Below are 17399 nucleotides of genomic sequence, written 5' to 3' on the forward strand. Positions count from 1 at the left end.
AATAAAAGGATAAAAGATGATGTGGCTTCGCGAAAACGTTAGTTATCGACGATCAGCCTATAATCTAGGCTTTTCATTTTCTATTCCGCGTACAGTTTCTTTTCTACTCTCTCAGTAATTAATATATGCGACGCTATCGTATCTTTTACAAGCAAGGTCTATTGATTTACGATGCCTAATAAGATTTTCACACGTAACCGCTCACAATCGCCGACTCTGGCAATAAAACACCTGCTTCCTAACCGTATTCGAGTTGTTACTCGTTCGTCTTTAATTAACGACTTTGCAAGTTTGTTCAAGTCTACGAACTTACGAGCAGTCATCGATAACGTCGTCATTGGCGTAACTATTCGACTTTGCGTAGAATCAATCGTTAATTATCGCCCTTTGAGAACTAGTTCTGGCAAGAGACTAGTTCACGCAAGAATTCGAACCCGATCGACGAATTGCGAAACACCGGGAGCAAACGAGACGACGAGCTCGCGGTGTTCGGTGCACTCGTACACGGCCGTGCCCGCGGCGGAGGCATTAGGTCAGTGGTTCTTTACCTTTTCAAACTCACGGGACAATTTCACTTAAAGATTCAACGGATCCGTTGCCAACATTCGCAACGCGGTGCAACGCGTCTTCGCGGCGCTGTGATTAAGAATCACTGGATTTGCCAAATCGCGGAGTTAATGTCAACAGCGTTACTGTAACTTTATGTAATTCCCGTGGACGTTAATAGCGTTGACCGACGAGAGATTTATGCAGCGGCTAAGCGAGCTTCGGAGAGGGATGGGAGAGAGAAAAATTGCTACCTATCCCGCTTTTAAGCAAATTCACTGATTTTGTCGCTTGAAAACGGGAATTACCGTGTTTCTAAACGAACGACGCCGACGGAACTTTGCATGGAATTTCGCGTTAAGCAATGAAACTAATAAATGGAAAAAACATTCGGATAATCAGCCCTCTCGGGTAATACAGTAATTTTAGAGAAAAGCGTAACGTCGGTTGAGTTCTACGTTTAATAAGTGAGTAGAAATTAACTAGATTTACCTGGAAAAATTCTTTACGGGTTCTTTGACAAAGTATCGTAGTTTCGAGTACGCAGATTTTAGGAAATTCTAGATAATCGGCAGCAGTCCAACGCGGAAATCAATTTTCATGTTTGACGGAGTGCCGAGAGTTGTCGGACGCTGGATAATCGGAGATCGCGATTAAAGGCGCGAAAAATGATAGACGTAGCGACGCAACGACCGCTAATTCGCACGATCCAGGGAGCCAGCATTCTTCCTTTTACTACGCCGTGAATTTGTTGCGAGTAAAAACTTGTTCACGCCAATTTCCGCAATTTTTACGAGACCGTTAAGAGTAGCGAAAGTTCCAAAGGCGTGATCAACGTCAGACCGACCCGAAATCCTACGATCCGGAACAAAATATGCGAGCAGACCTAATCACCGATCTAACATCGGCGAGCCACTTTGTGGAAAGATGTCGCAACATCAATGATCGACATTGCCTCGCGTCGAATACTGCACCGACGATTCTTGCCGGCTAACGTATACCGATGAAAATGATATTCACACACAGAAAATGATAGTCGATCAATCTCATTGCAAACTGTTGAAAGAACGAGAATGTTGTGACGGTAATTATACTTAATTTATTCCGATGGTGCCGATGATACTTTAATACAGAGCGAATCGTGTGCGTCACAGAAATTACACATAAGATCATCGTGTCTGCAGGACGTTCGATTAGTTTATGCAACACATGAAACCATTTTAATTTTCATCATATAATTATATATTACAACTTTATACGTGATGTCCAAATAATTTCTAATGACTCGTACATCTCGCGGACAAACATTTCCAGATCGGTAGAAAATCTATTCCCGTTTCATAATTGCTTCGATTATCTCATTAATTTTAATCGCGATTTTTGACTTTGACTCAAGTCCAATTATAAACAAGCAAATTTGTTAATTTCCTGAAACCAAACTTTGGTATCAATGATGTAATTCAATCTCGGAAGCAGATTCAATTAGCAACGAAAAACAGATTTAAACGATCTGACGCACCGACTGATTTCTCAGAATCTTCCCCTCCTTCTAAGCAACGCATCCACATTTCAGACTTGGTGGGAAAAACAGACGTTTATAGAGGAGTGAATATACATCCTGTATAGATGTTCAACAATCACAGACTCAAGCACAGGTGATTCAGTATTGTTCTTCCTGCAACACACTGTTATCCGCGAACGTATATATATGAGCTTACTTGATGACCAAGGATCAGTGTCGATCTGTGCACAATAGCGAGGATCGCATTAGTTTCGATTCCGTGAACGGAAAAAATCTCGGTCCAAGATGTTCACCAAGGAGCTGCTCTTCCTCGCGACAGTCGTGGGTTTCGCGACCGCCAAAGTCCGTGAGTAGTGCTTTGTCAAATAACTAGTTTTCTTTGCTTTAAACTAGTTATGAACTACATTTTCAAATTTGTTCCTTTCAAGAGAATTTTCTAATGATCGAAATAAATGATACGGTTGAACGGTACAATCCATCCAAGTTCTAACAATTTTTTATGTAAGTAACACGTAATATCTTTCCTGTTTGCCAATTCCGGATTTAGGAAAGCACCATATTTAAAACTCGAAATAATTTACGATTAAAACAAGGGATGATGCAAAACTAAACTCTGGAAAAATAGTTATGTTTGCGAAAACACGTTTTACTTAACTCTTTGAGGTCAACCTAGAGACGCTAATCAGATATTATACACACCCAAGTGTTATGGTATTCAGCCAAGTGTAATAATAAATATTTATAATCCAGCCGTGAATCTTGACGATAAAGGGAATTACGCGTTGGATATGTCTATGAATGACTATAAATGTCAGCAATAACGGTGCACAAGGTCGTGGAACACGGAAACTATCGAAAACCAGGATATCTTCTTAGAATGATTCTAAACGAAAGTGGAATCGCAAACAATCTACATCTACAATTTTTAATGAACATCTGTTTGCGATAATTAGTATTCCCGTCTCGAATTTATACGAATGATAAGGAATAGCACCGATACACGCTGAGATTTCTTCAAGTTGCCATTCGACAAAATATTAATATTAATAGTTGTTAATTTTTTCGATAAGATACTGTCATCGAATAGCAAGTTATAATTATCATCTAAATGCTTCCTTGTAGCTTACGAGAGTCAGCTGATAGCAGAGAACAATGAGTTGCTTCAAACATTTAAATCGTTGGTAAACAGAAAACACTAAATAACTCCAAAAAATTGTGATTAATATTTCGGTATTTACTATACTGAATTGCAAAACTATTAATAATATTAAATCCTAAGATTCTTGGAATTATAGGTACACACTCTATGTTTGTGTTGAACGTAATACAATGTACGACACTTGTTTTCATTGCAAATATTTCCTCGTGCCCAAAGATCAAGTAATAATTCTGAGATATGTACTACAAAATCAAACAACGTTATTCTGTATTGAACTAAAGTTATTTACTCTTACTCATCGGCCAGGCTAGCTTCTTTTGTGTTTCCTATGAAAACAGGTTCCTCCGTCATTCCATTAAACAGCTGGTTTTTGTACACGATTCCGTGTTTGTACAAACAGTTGTTCTTCTATAGGCCGAAAAAAGTAAAATTGAATTAATTTTTCAGCCGACTACATCCACGTATGTGGCGCCAAAAATCCACATATCGACGAGTGCATCATTAAAAGCGTGGAAGCTTTGGCTCCGAAACTTCGCAACGGAATCCCCGAATTCGACATTCCGCCTACGGATCCTTTGTCAATCGGTACGATAAAGCTCACGGACATGCCGAACATTCAAGCGACTGGATCGGACATCAAATTGCACGGACTCGACACTTATCATATAGACTTTCTCCACATGGACTTGGAGAAGCAGACTCTAGACGTTGTCCTCCGTTGCGACAAAATCCAGATGGATGCATCTTACAGCGTCACTGCTAAGATCTTGGTACCGATCTCCGGAGAAGGTCCGATTAATCTTCGTGCAAGTGAGTACAGCATCGATTAATTTCTTGTTCAAGGTGTGACAACTACTCTTGCAATTAGACTTAAGGTTCGTGGGCATAGGTAGTTACGTTATATGTTAATGTATATATAGGGGTAAGTTAATAAGTAGCGCTGATAGAGGAACGCAACGATCTGTTACAGACAACGTCCTAGTAAAAGTGCATATGAAGTACTCGATAATCGAACGAAACGGCAACAAATACATGTACTTCTCGTCGATGAAGACGCAGCTGGACGTAAAAGATTTTACAGCTAAATTCGAGGCATCAAACTTCGACAAAACTCTGCAAGAAGCAATTAGTCAGGCACTGGGTAGCAGTCATCAGGAAATCTTGGAGACCACCAAGCCTAGCTTGGAACGCTTTATTTCCGAGATGTGTCTCGATTCAGCCAACAAGATCTGCAAGCATTTCACTTTCGACGAGCTCTTCCCCGATCGAGAATAACCGAGATTGCAAAAAAGTATCTCGACGAGTATTCGTAGAAATACTTGAAGTTTTATCGACCGACCATCGAAATCACGTAAATCGTTTTTTTTATCAACGCTAGAAAACAATTCGTAATATTTTCAATTTTTGTTTCACAGTTCTCAATGGGAAAAACAAACCTGTTCGTTGTAAAGCAGGGAACGCAGAGTTTATGCTACACTTCTAAAAATTTTTCTTTTTATCCTTTTGTAACGAAATAAATTATAAAATTTTAAATAAAATATTATATATCGATACACGCACCATCGTTTGCACTAAATTTTTATTTATGTGTATTTATACAGAGTGCGATTCGATTCGATTCGATCTTGGAAATAGTTTATGTAGGAACATGAAATATTTTCGTACTGCAGTTAATACACTTAGCACGCGCGTCGAGAATGAAGATATTAGTATGCATTGCGATACGATAGAAGTGCTTGTAAAGTTTATATATTTTCGATTTTCATCAAAGCGAAGAAAAATGTCGTGCTGTGTGTTGTGCATCAAATCTTAATTTACATTCAACGCTTCATCTACCGAGAGCCTATTTAATTCCTGTTGGCAACAGTAAACTAACAGGTTAGTAACAGTATGGAGAAATCAGTATGGATAATGTAAAAAATCCTTTCCTAAGTTGACAGTTTCTAAATAGGTCGGTAGTTAAAGCGTTAAGCAGTGTATAACGCACGCAAATCTCGGTGCAGTATCATCGATGAACCAACAACTGACACTTGAATTCATCCAAGCTCTTGAGGTTTCCTACGCGAGCGGGAAAAGCAGTTCATAAGTGAATTGTCCGAGAATACTATTCGCGAGCTTGAGGAATGTGCTCGATATGGCGCTTTCGAGGGACGGTTGCAATTCTTTGATGAAGTCGTTGAAGTTACTGTTGATGGCCGCGTTGATAGCGTCGCCGAGGATAGGATCGCCACCGAAAAGATTCTGCAGCGTCAAATGTCCTTGACCTACCGAGATCTTCGTGTCGAAGTTTACAATTTTCACGTAATTATTCCCATCCTTTCGCTGCTCCACATTCGCCCGCAGCTTGACGAGTCCTTTGCAATCTGTGAAGTTTCCTGTCATCGGGCCTGATCCTTTGAGACGCAGCAGGATCACTTTTCCGTCAATGTCGTAATCGCTTTCGATGGAGAGGCTCTTGAAGTTCAGTTCGACCACGAAGCGTAACGTGTCCAAATTGGCTCTGCGGAAAAAACGAAAAATCGCTCGTAAATTACGTATACGCTGCGATTAGGCCTGATAAATCTCGAGTAGTGTTACTAGTTTGAGGTAAAGTTAAATGGCATTCGAATTAAGGATTCCATAAAAAGTCTGATTAAAACTAATGGCCAGTCAACAGAGCCATTTTTCTAATTGGTATTGGCTAATTGGTCTTTCTCGCATCTCGTCTCTAACCCTGTCACACTGTTTACTTACGACTTCGCATTCTCTATCGGTCACGTCATTTTTTGTCCTCCTTTCTCAGTCCCCCTTGATCTCCCTAATTGACTATCACGACGTACTTATCTTTCCTCCCTGTGTTCAAAGTATCCCAGACACTTGTTTTCTTTTCTCCTATTCCTCGCATAAATTTCAGTTATTCATTTCGTAACAGCCCTAGTCGTCGGATAAAAAGTTCCATTGTACGTCCGGTGTATCGTATTTCTCGTCTACGATACTACAGATGACCGCTTCTTTTTATAATTCGTGCGTCGCGCGTGCCATACCGATCGTTTCCAGCTCGTATTTCAGAAGTTCGTGTCACGGTCATTATCTACCTGGCGTGCACACGGAATACAAACGGTCGAGACCTCTTCTACTATCGTCGTTATTTCACTTATTTATGATTCGGCGGAGAATCAATCACCGCGGTGTCGTTTGCGCTACTTCATCCGGAATACAATCACATGTATCGCCATAGTTGCTAACGATACAATCTGCATAATTCGATAGGCTCTCTACGAACCATTCTCCTACAACTTTTTCTTATTTGGAGGCGAATTTTATATTGACGTCAATTTTATGCAAAGTAATGCATTGTTCGACATTTACAAATTCAAAGGTATTAAGCCTGTTTTCTCATGAATATTTATTTTCCTAATCAACGATCGAAAGACATCTCCATCTGGAAAAAAAATCTCGGAACAGGATTCTCGAGCACAATAACTAATCCGTATCTGACGCGATCGGATTGCTTTTTTTTTCGACTTTTCTTCTTCAATTCTTCAGATTCAGATAAGCTACAACTTTTTCTGTGGGTACACGGTACAACAAACACCGGACAACTGTCTGCAGACCAATGTGACCAGGACGTTCTTCTTCTTCTTTTTTTTTTTTTTTTTTTTTTTTTTTTTAATATTAATAAGGCTATATTTTACTTTACTCGCCAATAAATAAATGGGAAATGTACGACTTTTTGACCCCGGGAGCTGTACACTCAGCCTTCTTCTGGAACAGTGTTTCTTGATGACAACTGCTGCACTCGACGAGAATTGTAATTTCAGTGTAACCTTCGGGAAAGGGAGGGCATTGATTTTGCGTTTAAATTTAGTCGGTGATTCGTAGTTGGCTCGATCGTCCTTGTCTTACCCTTCACTTTCGTGAAGGTTCTTGAACACTGAACGTCTTCTTCGAGTCTAAATAGCATTTTTAGACGGATCGTTGTACAAATTACCGTCCGTTTAATTTAACATACGAGCGTATTTAGTTACACTTTATCACAGAACATACGGTTTGTTTACAGTTTCGTTCTCTCAACATCAGAATGTCAAATGTTACAATTTAATTTATTCGCTGCTATACAGAGAGCTACCTTTTTCCATAATAAGCATTTGTAAACTTATTTAATTGTAATAAAACTTACTTCAATCTGGAGACGGTGAAGTTACTGGCGCCGTAGACGCGAACGTTCCTCAACTTCAGTTTAATAGTGTTTCCCGGAGCAGCCACCAACTCGTTCAACAATAAAGGCTCCAAAGAAGGTATATTGTAATCCGCAAGCCCATTTATTAAGTACGGTCTGAAGTTCTCCACGCTGCTCTTGATACAGTTGCTCAGATTAGGATCGTTCCTCTTACAAACATGAAGGAACTCGGCTGTAACGTCATCACATTCATTGTTATGAATTAAAATAGGCCTGTTGAATGGCGTGAATCATTCAAAATAATTATTCATTCGTAGTTTCCATAAAACGTAGTTATTATCGAGAAATTCTCAATGATGCAGACATAAATGCTTACATATCGCCAGATTTGTAATTATGTATTAACAGTTACTCAATATCACATCCGCAACTAAATCTCCATTTTCGGATGAAATTGAAGTACAAAATAAACGAAGAAACGTGTAAAAATGTCACTTACGCAAATCACGAGCAGATGCAACGTTGAAAATCGTCGCGACGACTAATCCTGTGAGAATGATCTTCATCATTTCTTCTCGATAAAGCTGGCGGGAGAATCAAAACTGACCGAAAATCACGAATGAAGATACTTGGATCGCGAAGCAGGAAGAAATCGTCAGGGCTGTCACCCGCGAATGATCAGGTGGCTGGTGTAGAAATGGATAATGCAGAGGCCAGCCCCAAGTCCTTATAGTTCTTCATCTCTCCCCTCTCTGGTCAATGTTCTTCATTCGACGATACCAGCCACACCGTCTAGGTCTGCCAGATCACTGTGAAGGATCAAATCTTGAATTCTGAGCATGTGATCGTGTCGCATGCCCCACACCAACGTTCTTGGCCGTTCACTGTGTAAGTACGTGTTTGCACGCGCGCGTTCTATGATAGCTTTAAACAGAAACTTCATATATCCTACAAAAGATAAGCAAGTTTTCATCCTTTATTTGTTCGATAAAAATTATAGTTTGTTTTATAGTATAAAATACTAAGATTAACCAGTGACAGAGAAATTGTAAGCAATATCAAAGGACAAAGGAATAACGTTACTGGCTGGCGAGCGTTGTAAAATTCAACGACGAAAATTTCGTGGAACTAGAGGTCGAGGGAAACCCGGTTCGTGAGAATCCCTTCGTCTCTCTCGGTCACGTTGTCAAACAGGAAGAATCGTTTCTTCCATCTAATATTCCAGCTGCGTATCGTCTTTCCACCAATGTTCCTCCATCTTCTTCCTTTATATATTTTTTGCTCCGAAGAAGAGGACGCGAGCAAACGAAAAACCAGCAAACGCGTCATCGCTGTTCGCGATACTCGACGATGTCGAAGGACAGGGTCAAGGTACCGAACCTCTCCACTCTTTGTACTTGGTTAGTGTGGGTGACTGCCGCTTTCAGGTATAGAAACGGCTTTTGCACGCGTCCACGGCGCGGCGCGTGTGGAACGTTTCCATAATCGAAAATTATGTGTAATAGTCAGCACAAACCATAAACTTTACCGTATTTTATAATCTGAATCTGATAACGATAAAAAGAGGTTTAGCTTTGATTTCTTGTTGATTATTATTACAGCATGTGCATGACGTTCTTGTACTAATTATTCCGTCGAATAATGGTAAACCAATTGTTACGTCGGTCAATGGTATGTTATTGGTTTGAATTGGGTAAACCACTGTGATACTTTTGAAAGACTAACAACGCTCTTCGGTAATTTATTTAAATCAGAATTTACGACATTGCGCGTGTCCCTTATTTCACGTGACATGGTTACACGGCTGCACATTGCACGGGATGGTAGTTTGGTAGTACCCTTCGATTTTCTATGTGCATATATTAAAATACGTCAGCGAATTCACATGTTTATATGCGTTGATACGCGTATAAACACGTGACATATGACATCGCTAATCGAACTGTACGTAATGTGAAATAGGGGGTTCTAATTTGAATGGAGCACATGAACCTCGTTACTTAACTAATTCTGCACCGTCATCCAGCTATTCATCAATTTTGCAAATGGATCGTAATTCTCAATGTAAGATCTTGGAAGAAAATACGCGAAATGCCAGCGACATGTAGGGTAATTAAGCGCCCCGAGGTTGAAGTTTCCGGAAACGTGTAATCGTTTACGATCACCCATCGAACGACGTTCGTACATTCAACCGTTGCACACTGGCAGACGTCGTTTGTTAAATTACACAAGTCACAAAACAGATCACATAATGTAGCTATTATTGCATAACGAAGCCGCAAGAAGAGACCGAACGCTACGTGAAAGGCAACAAAAGTAGATTTATTGGGTGTAGTATCACCTAGATTATATTCAATACATCTTTGAATCTGTTGGAAAATAACCATGGTATACGTGTATGTACATATTTGTATATAGATATATAAAAGTAGAAGCTCAATATATATAAATATAATTTATGACGTTATTTGTATAAAAGTTGAACAAATGATATCTACATGATTACAAGATTAAGAATAGCATCCGTTCGGTAACATTAAATGAATAATTTCTAACACCAGAACTTAATTAAAAATCACGCGGTACGTTTCGTCCAAGATACAATGTTCTGTATAAATTGAAGAGCAAAAAACTGAGGAAAGTTATAATAGTCGAGAACTCCATTTTTCAGAGACATATTTATAAAAACATCGAGTAACAATTTTCGCAATTATCATAACTTGCCTTTTTTTCAGTCTTCAATTAGTCATAATGGTGCAACGAATAGGTACACTCGGAAAAACTAAAATAAATGTTCATTCAACGATAGATGTAGTAACTTGAAAATTACAAATCCAACATTCGACTCTTATCACGCATACTTCTCGAATCTCATCGAATTAAATACATTTTAATGCTTACTTATCGACGATAAACTTATCTAAACAAAAATGGCGGCGAGCTGTTACTATTTTAATGATTTATGCGTCTATCAACCCTTTGTTCTTTCGTATTCGACGTTACTGCAATTTCTACTTTGTCAAAGCAATTTCTATTAATGAAAACGAATTGTTAAATCTCCCTGTTTCAGAGAACGCAACGTAAAAAAAAATGAATGCGAATCGTTCTTAAAACTACCAGAGCACAGGGGGCAATTCTGATCGTCTCAATCCACGATCCAAGCGTCGTATGGTACTTGAGCGAAGATCTTTTCGACGAAGGTCGTCATAACTTGAACCAATTTCCGTCTAAGATCCGGCTTCATCTCCTTAAGTAATTCCTGACTATTAGTATTAATGAACAAATTCAGCGCAGCAACTGGAAATGAAAAAGCGTCGTTAGGTTAAATTGATCGATTGTCTCATAAATATTACGAAAATTGTTATCGTACTAGAACGATCCATAAAAAACAATACTTTATATGCGAAAAGTAATAAACTAGGAAATAAATTTAGGGTAGACGAGGTCTTGAATAATGCTTGCATAATTTGATTATTCGTCAATTAATATACAGAGATTTTAGACAAAGTTCACTTACGTATAATGGCGTTGCTATCGCGAACGTTTTCAACGCCCATTCTAATGTTCTGTACGCTAAAATCCATCTTAAGTTGCTGCAGCCTCAAGTAACGACGACCCTGAACTAAGAAGGGCTTCGCTCTGATGAAGACTTTGGCCTTGACGCCCTCTGTAATTAGATAGATTTTCAAATAAATGAAAAGTAATTTGAACTGCGAGTGTTGGTAAACTACGATGCAAAGCGCGTTGCATACTACAAGGCGAAGTTATTAGAGGTCAATGATACTATCTCCGTGAAATCAAGTACAGTTCCTCTAAAGACGACGGCGACGTTGACGTAAACATAAGACCGTTATAAGACCTTGGACTTTCACACTTACTTAAGCTCTTCAAGATACCGACTCGTCTCTTAACGAACAAGTACTTTTTTGTGTTTTCAAGTTTAATTTAATATTGTTTAGTCATCGTTAATTCTTGATAATTTTAATGCTTTTAATTGTATAGGTTCTATCGTCCAGCGGTCTGTTTCGCCGTAGTATCGGTAAGAGCAACGCAAAAACTTTTACAAACAAATTTGCATTGCGTTGGCGGTGAAAGTTGGCGACGCTCTTGACTTTTACCTAAGTATTTTCACTCGGTCGGCAATGTTTTAGTACAACGTTCGACTATCATTCGAATCATAAATGGCAGACCTTTGTTCACGGTACCTGACCTCGTATCGCATTTCAGGTACAACTAATTTCTACTATACTTAACGATTAACCCGATAGCACGTTAACTACGTTTCAGTAGAAACCGCAACTTTTACTGGCAATCATTATGCTCTGCATCTGGCCTATTTATGATAGTAATCTTCTGTAGTGGACTGGTACAATCATACTCGATGTCGTGACTAACTTGACTGTAACTAATTTACTATTCTCGACTTTCACTGACTAGTCCGACGCTCTGATATCATATAAATCTAACACCTGTGTCACTTTGAAGTAATTTACGTTCTTACAGTCAGATGAAACTATGTAGTTCTCATTTCTTACCGTATTCGCCCCAATAGTCGCCAGCACCACTGGCTTTCACCAGAATTAAAGTACCGCTGGATCTGTATTTCGCCGCTGCTCTGATTCTAGGAATACTCAGAGCCAACTGCAACTGTACCTCGTCGTCGGTTAACCTAGCCCTCAGACCGGTTACTCGCAACGACGAAACCCCTTTCGCAGCCACATCTTTGAATTGCGCTCTGTAACCATCGGGTCCACCTCCGAGTGCGATGTGTAGTTCGTCCAGGATAATAGGTTCAACCTCTGGATACCCCAACTGAGGCAACCCTACAAACATCGCCAACAAATAGATAGTATTAAATTAGAGTAACGTTGTAGTCAGGTTTCGATAACGAAACAAATGTTAAGCTTGCACGTCGCAGCGTGGTTGTACAAGAATACTGTATCACGTATAGCGAAAAGATCGAGACGAACGAGGAGCAATTCGAGTCGTTGAACGGAAGCTAGCCCTTCAGCCTTAAATCCGTTCGATGTTTTATTCAAGGTGCGTCAGAGCCGCGAACCTATGCCATCAGACTCTCGTGTGTAGAGTGCGAGGAATGTAGGACACTGGGTGACCATTCGAATACACCGTTATAACCTGCTTCTTTGCCGCGAACTTCTTTTTCCTCCTTTTTTTTTTTCCAACGGCACCACGTGGTCCCTGCGATCGGTAATTCTCGACTTTCGACTTCCGTATTTTTCCCTTGGTGACACGCGACGGGTTTTACACTGGAATCCCACTTTTGGAAAACGGAACTACGGCTTTCAGAGAAACTTTGTATATCACCGACGAGATTTCGAAGTTGCCGAGTGGAAGTTACTGTCGCGGAACTTTCTTTGACCGTCGAATTCCAAGTATCGAAGCAATAATTTGACCTAGTAGTAGTAAACGTTTTCGATCCATCAAGTTTCGGTCTCGTTCAAATTTGTACAACTATTACATTCATTTTCTATTCCCACATCCCCAATTAGAAGTTTCTAAATATAATACATATATTTTCTTATCCAAAAAGTGACCGATAATCTATACATGTACATAGCACACAGCTACGTTACTCGTTTAGTTCTGCCGAGGATAAAACGGTTGCTTGCTCGACCATGAAAGTCGTCGTTTTATTCTCAAGAGCTCACAAGATCTTGTAGCGAGAAAATTTCTTACCGTGACGGAAGTGTTCGGTGAGTGCGTTGGCCGACCTCGCGAGGCAGCCCTCCAGATTGCGATCCCTTCTAGAGCAAGGTTCCAAAAACTCCAGACCTTGGTATCTACCGATAGCCTCGACGCTGACCAGCAATGCACACGCGTACACGAATAAGCTGTACCTCGTCATCGTTGATCGAGATCGATGATCCAAACCCCAGACGTTATGGCAATTACTCGAGACTGGTATACTCTGTCAGCGGGCGGCGCGAGTCGATCGAATTTCTTCGCGTGGAATGACCGACCAGCAGGGATGCGCCGAGCCTTATAGCACCTTGACATTGCCCCCGCTATGCCTTCGAGGCTCGAACACGAAGAACAGGATGAGACCGAGGGAGTGCACGCATCCGGCCGTAAATTCCAGTCATCCAGCCAGAATCATACATAACAACATTTTTTTTCTGATATACTTTTCTGACATTTCAAAGAGAAAGAGAGATAAGTACAGTCATTTTTGTAATAAAAATTAAATAAAAAAAGTGCCTCGATACTACAGTCATTTATTGATGCTCGATACATAATAGTTACAAAAAAAAAAAAAGGAATAACTAGAACTTTCGATAAGTTGAAGGATTACTGTAACGTTGAACGAAAAGGTGTACAAAAGTCCCCTCGCAGCAGTCATCCATAATTGGACAAAAATGCTTGTGTCTTGTCGACAGACTATGACTCAAAATGAAGCACTCCCGCGCCTCGTAGTATTCGATAATCGACCATAAAAATTTGCGACAGGTAGATCGAAAGTAAGCACACGTCAGAGCGTGGACGTCACAAAAGTCGGCAAACTTAGCGAGGAATGTTAAGCACCGTTAACGAACATCGTAACTTGTCGTTACCACGATCGATTCTGACCGCGATCGATCATTATAAAAAATGGAACGGTAATGCTTTCGTTGACAGCGTGTTGTGCGCACATTGAACGTGCGACGAATCCACAAACCTCGAGTCTATTACATTTGGTGTAATACTTTGCTATTAGCTTATTTGATAGAGTTCTGCCAGACTTAAAATTAAAATACTGAACAGAAAGTGAGTAACCCGAACGACTTGCGAAATTGTTCCCATCTGTTATTGTACATCTTCGTTTCTACGCAGAAATCATTATGAATGATCTATAGATTCCACTCGACTCGAGAATCGATGCACGAATGATGATACACCATGCTCGCACACCATGAGAATGTGAGGTCAGAGACCGACCACTTCTCAAGGTAAACAGCTATCTTAACAGAAGGGCAAAACCTCTTCTTCTCTCCTGGCTTCGTCACATAGGATGCCCCTAAGACGACAGAGCCATGAAACGACGGTTGCTTAATGGTAAAGGCTACTAGGAAACGAAAACCACCTATAACACGATCGATCGATTTCGCAATAGACTGACAGACATCTTCGTTGCCGACTGGTTCGATCGCTCGATCTCTTCGCGAATTTCGATAAACCGTCTCTATTCAAAGAACACCAAGAGGCTTTGGCACGATCGTAAAAAATTCAGGAAAAACTGTTTTCCTCGACGCTGCCTCGATACTGCGTTGCGAATGGCTATTTTTCAAGTTTCCTCGAATCTCGTGACATTTAGATATTGCATGCATCGCTTATTCAGAGACACCTTACACGTATTTTTCGCGGAGAAGAAACGAAGATCGCAGTTTACGATAACGATTGCTGATTAATGCACGAATGGAATTTTTCTATGACGAGAAAGGCTGGTAATTCTGTAACCAACGATGATATTATCGTTTCGCTTGCAGAAAATCAAAAATCGTTATTAAAGCAGAAAATATCTGGTCGCGAAATTCTGTTATCGTGCGCTAGGTTTCGATTTGATGATTTTATCGAAAGGGAAATTACGAAAAGCGGTCCCAAATATTTCTGTGAACGCGGTGGAGACCAGATCGTTGATTAGACGCCTGGTCATTACGAATCCCGGTTGCCAGGCACCGTTTATTATTTTATCGAGAATGTCTTCGAGTATTTGCCGGCCGTAGAGCAGGTTCGTGATGTGAAGTTTCAAATCTCTGATAGTTTGCACGTCGACGCTCACTTGGATCTTCTGTCCTGGTCGTTTGGTCACAGTAGTCGTCTGAATCAGATCGTCTGAAATAAAAGTCGTTAGTTTCTATGTTTCCAGTCACATGGTGTTCGCAAACCATCTATTCGGCATCGCTTACACAGGGCCAATGTAAATTTTCCTTTGTTGCGCATGGACGATCCAAATATGGACCCATTGAATTCGTAAGAGCCCGCCAGAAATTTCTCTGGGAAACTCTGAGTGTAAACAACCTGAAATCAAAGTACAAAGAGTTACGGGGTCTATCATGAAATGGTACGAATGGTACGAAGACGGTGACCTCGGCCAGACAATTTATTTTATTCCTACTTAATAAAGTACTTGGACTTTACCTGCATCCGAGTACCAAATTTTAATATTCCTTTCACCCCGTTCTCCTCAAGGCAATCAACTCCTGCTTGAGAATCAAAACTTCTCGAACAACTTCATCGAACTCTTTGAATACGGAAACCTTATATATATAACTGTACCTTGTAGTGTGGCAAATCACTGACGAATTTTGTCACTTTGCTCGCGGTCCATCCAGTTTCGGTGACGTTCCTCAGCGTTAAAGTAAAGCCAAAATTTGGCATTCCTCGTGTCACCGACACTTCCCTAGCGAAGAATGGATCGAACGGAGAGACATTGTACTTGGTGAGTCCAGTTTTGAAATAAGGTCGAATGGCATTCAACGCTTCTCGGACACACGCGTCGAACCCTGGTACATTTGGATGGCAATCTTCGAAGTGCTCCTCTGAAACAGAAGAAAGTTTTTCGACTCTTTCGTCTGGGATAAACCGGTTTCTTCGTTGGTTGATTTTATCACGGTAAGAATACGTAATTTCAGCAGACTAAATTATTGCGATAATTGTTTCTGTAGAAAGTGTTGTTTCGTCACTGGGACTGTACATTTGACGCGCTTAAATTAAATTAGTGGAACCATCTTGCTTGAAATTGAACGAACAGGGGTACAAAGATGATATTAACGTATCTAAAATATTTTCTCAAGAAAGAAGAAACAGATTAGGAACGCTCCATAAGGCATGTTACCATTTAAAGTTTTAGCGTGCGTCAATTGCAATCTGGGACACCGTTGAAAAAGGAATGCGATAGTCACGCTAACTGAGATATTATGTTGCTTTAAATCCAGTGTATTGCTAAATTAGTATTATAGAAAAAGAAAAAAGTATAACCATTTTTCCTATATGGTTATCGCATTCCTTTCACGCATTTCAGAACAAGATTACAGATCGTTTTAAATCAATGCTAGAGACAAGTAGGAAGAGGCTTTGAGAAAAAACAACCAATCAAGTAGAGAACCAAATTTACATTGAATCAGGCGTCCAACCGAGTCTTCCAGGTTCCTTACAATGGTCTGATTCTCCTTGAGAATTTTCTGCTTGCATAATCCGCACCCTATTACGTCCTTCACGCAACACGCTTGTTTCGTACAGTTATGCTTTGGCACCAAAGACTTTCGAGAAACTTTCAACGAAATACGGGAATACCTTCGATATTGATCAAATTGAATTGAAAATTGCCTTTGCGTAACACAATAAACAAAACCATTGGACACGAATTATCCGCGGATTCCTGAAAAAGCACGTGTCACTAGCACGATCTCTGCCGCGCAAAATCTTTTTTAACGTCGCCGTCGACTGGAACGGTTAAATACGTTTAATGAACAATGCTTGCAATTGGCATTCCGAGGTCCTTTTACACAACCGTTTCGCGGCGATAACCGTGTCGTACTGCCACGACGATAGTGGGCAACTCTGTGCGATAGCAACTAGTTCTCTTACCGAATTCAGCGATCGAGGATGCAACCAGGAGGAAGAGAACCACGTAGATACCGAATGGTGATCGCATCTCTGTCCAGGACGATCGACAATGTCACAATCTAACAACAATCACGCGCCTTGTTTCGGAGTACGCGGTGTAATTCCAGCAAGAAGTGAACACGCGAGCGATGCTTACGCTTTCACTCTCGATCGTGCATCTGAGAGAAGGGTTACCACCGTCGCGTTTCTGTGCCAGAATTTTCGGACGACCTTACATAATTTCACGAAGGAACACGCAGGGAGATCACCTGTCCACGACTCGGTTGCCCGCAAGAACCCCGCGAAGTGAAACGAGATCGAGATTTTACGCGACAGGTTATTTTCACGGCCTTTTTGCAGGCTGATTTTTCTGTCGCTCGAACAATTCGCGTTTCCTGCTTCCTGAAGCT

At 40.5% G+C, this 17399-nt stretch overlaps 4 protein-coding genes across 4 annotated transcripts; 1 reads left to right on the plus strand and 3 right to left on the minus strand.

Annotated features, from left to right (window-relative positions):
- Window positions 1-2181: 2181 nt before the first annotated feature.
- Window positions 2182-4713, plus strand: LOC128886024 (circadian clock-controlled protein daywake-like). Its single transcript, XM_054140536.1, has 3 exons — window positions 2182-2414; window positions 3675-4037; window positions 4198-4713. Exons 1-3 carry the CDS (start codon window positions 2354-2356, stop codon window positions 4500-4502), a joined length of 729 nt encoding a protein of 242 aa, XP_053996511.1. The 5' UTR covers window positions 2182-2353; the 3' UTR covers window positions 4503-4713.
- Window positions 4714-5130: 417 nt separating this feature from the next.
- On the minus strand, window positions 5131-8098 carry LOC128886021 (protein takeout). The gene is made up of 3 exons (XM_054140530.1): window positions 7886-8098; window positions 7387-7618; window positions 5131-5727 (listed from the first exon to the last, which is right to left on the minus strand). Exons 1-3 carry the CDS (start codon window positions 7953-7955, stop codon window positions 5286-5288), a joined length of 744 nt encoding a protein of 247 aa, XP_053996505.1. The 5' UTR covers window positions 7956-8098; the 3' UTR covers window positions 5131-5285.
- Window positions 8099-10531: 2433 nt separating this feature from the next.
- On the minus strand, window positions 10532-13462 carry LOC128886018 (protein takeout). Its single transcript, XM_054140526.1, has 4 exons — window positions 13084-13462; window positions 11922-12209; window positions 10904-11053; window positions 10532-10683 (listed from the first exon to the last, which is right to left on the minus strand). Exons 1-4 carry the CDS (start codon window positions 13250-13252, stop codon window positions 10532-10534), a joined length of 759 nt encoding a protein of 252 aa, XP_053996501.1. The 5' UTR covers window positions 13253-13462.
- Window positions 13463-13605: 143 nt separating this feature from the next.
- On the minus strand, window positions 13606-17341 carry LOC128886023 (uncharacterized). Its single transcript, XM_054140534.1, has 4 exons — window positions 16972-17341; window positions 15661-15923; window positions 15291-15402; window positions 13606-15216 (listed from the first exon to the last, which is right to left on the minus strand). The coding sequence occupies exons 1-4, from the start codon at window positions 17036-17038 to the stop codon at window positions 14921-14923; spliced, it is 738 nt and encodes a 245-aa protein (XP_053996509.1). The 5' UTR covers window positions 17039-17341; the 3' UTR covers window positions 13606-14920.
- Window positions 17342-17399: the final 58 nt, after the last annotated feature.

This window comes from Hylaeus anthracinus, unplaced genomic scaffold (assembly GCF_026225885.1).
Source record: "Hylaeus anthracinus isolate JK02 unplaced genomic scaffold, UHH_iyHylAnth1.0_haploid 11982, whole genome shotgun sequence".
Lineage (NCBI taxonomy): Eukaryota > Metazoa > Arthropoda > Insecta > Hymenoptera > Colletidae > Hylaeus > Hylaeus anthracinus.

Coding starts and splice junctions, on each gene's coding strand:
- LOC128886024 (XM_054140536.1), top strand. CDS start 2,354: ATGTTCACCAAGGAGCTGCTCTTCCTCGCGACAGTCGTGGGTTTCGCG. Junction 2,415..3,674: donor TTTCGCGACCGCCAAAGTCC/GTGAGTAGTGCT, acceptor TTAATTTTTCAG/CCGACTACATCCACGTATGT. Junction 4,038..4,197: donor TCCGATTAATCTTCGTGCAA/GTGAGTACAGCA, acceptor GATCTGTTACAG/ACAACGTCCTAGTAAAAGTG.
- LOC128886021 (XM_054140530.1), bottom strand. CDS start 7,955: ATGATGAAGATCATTCTCACAGGATTAGTCGTCGCGACGATTTTCAAC. Junction 7,619..7,885: donor TGCATCTGCTCGTGATTTGC/GTAAGTGACATT, acceptor ATGACGTTACAG/CCGAGTTCCTTCATGTTTGT. Junction 5,728..7,386: donor TTCACCGTCTCCAGATTGAA/GTAAGTTTTATT, acceptor TTTTTTCCGCAG/AGCCAATTTGGACACGTTAC.
- LOC128886018 (XM_054140526.1), bottom strand. CDS start 13,252: ATGACGAGGTACAGCTTATTCGTGTACGCGTGTGCATTGCTGGTCAGC. Junction 11,054..11,921: donor CGACTATTGGGGCGAATACG/GTAAGAAATGAG, acceptor ATCTAATTACAG/AGGGCGTCAAGGCCAAAGTC. Junction 10,684..10,903: donor CGATAGCAACGCCATTATAC/GTAAGTGAACTT, acceptor TTTCATTTCCAG/TTGCTGCGCTGAATTTGTTC.
- LOC128886023 (XM_054140534.1), bottom strand. CDS start 17,038: ATGCGATCACCATTCGGTATCTACGTGGTTCTCTTCCTCCTGGTTGCA. Junction 15,403..15,660: donor GTGATTTGCCACACTACAAG/GTACAGTTATAT, acceptor CTTTGATTTCAG/GTTGTTTACACTCAGAGTTT. Junction 15,217..15,290: donor AAAATTTACATTGGCCCTGT/GTAAGCGATGCC, acceptor CTTTTATTTCAG/ACGATCTGATTCAGACGACT.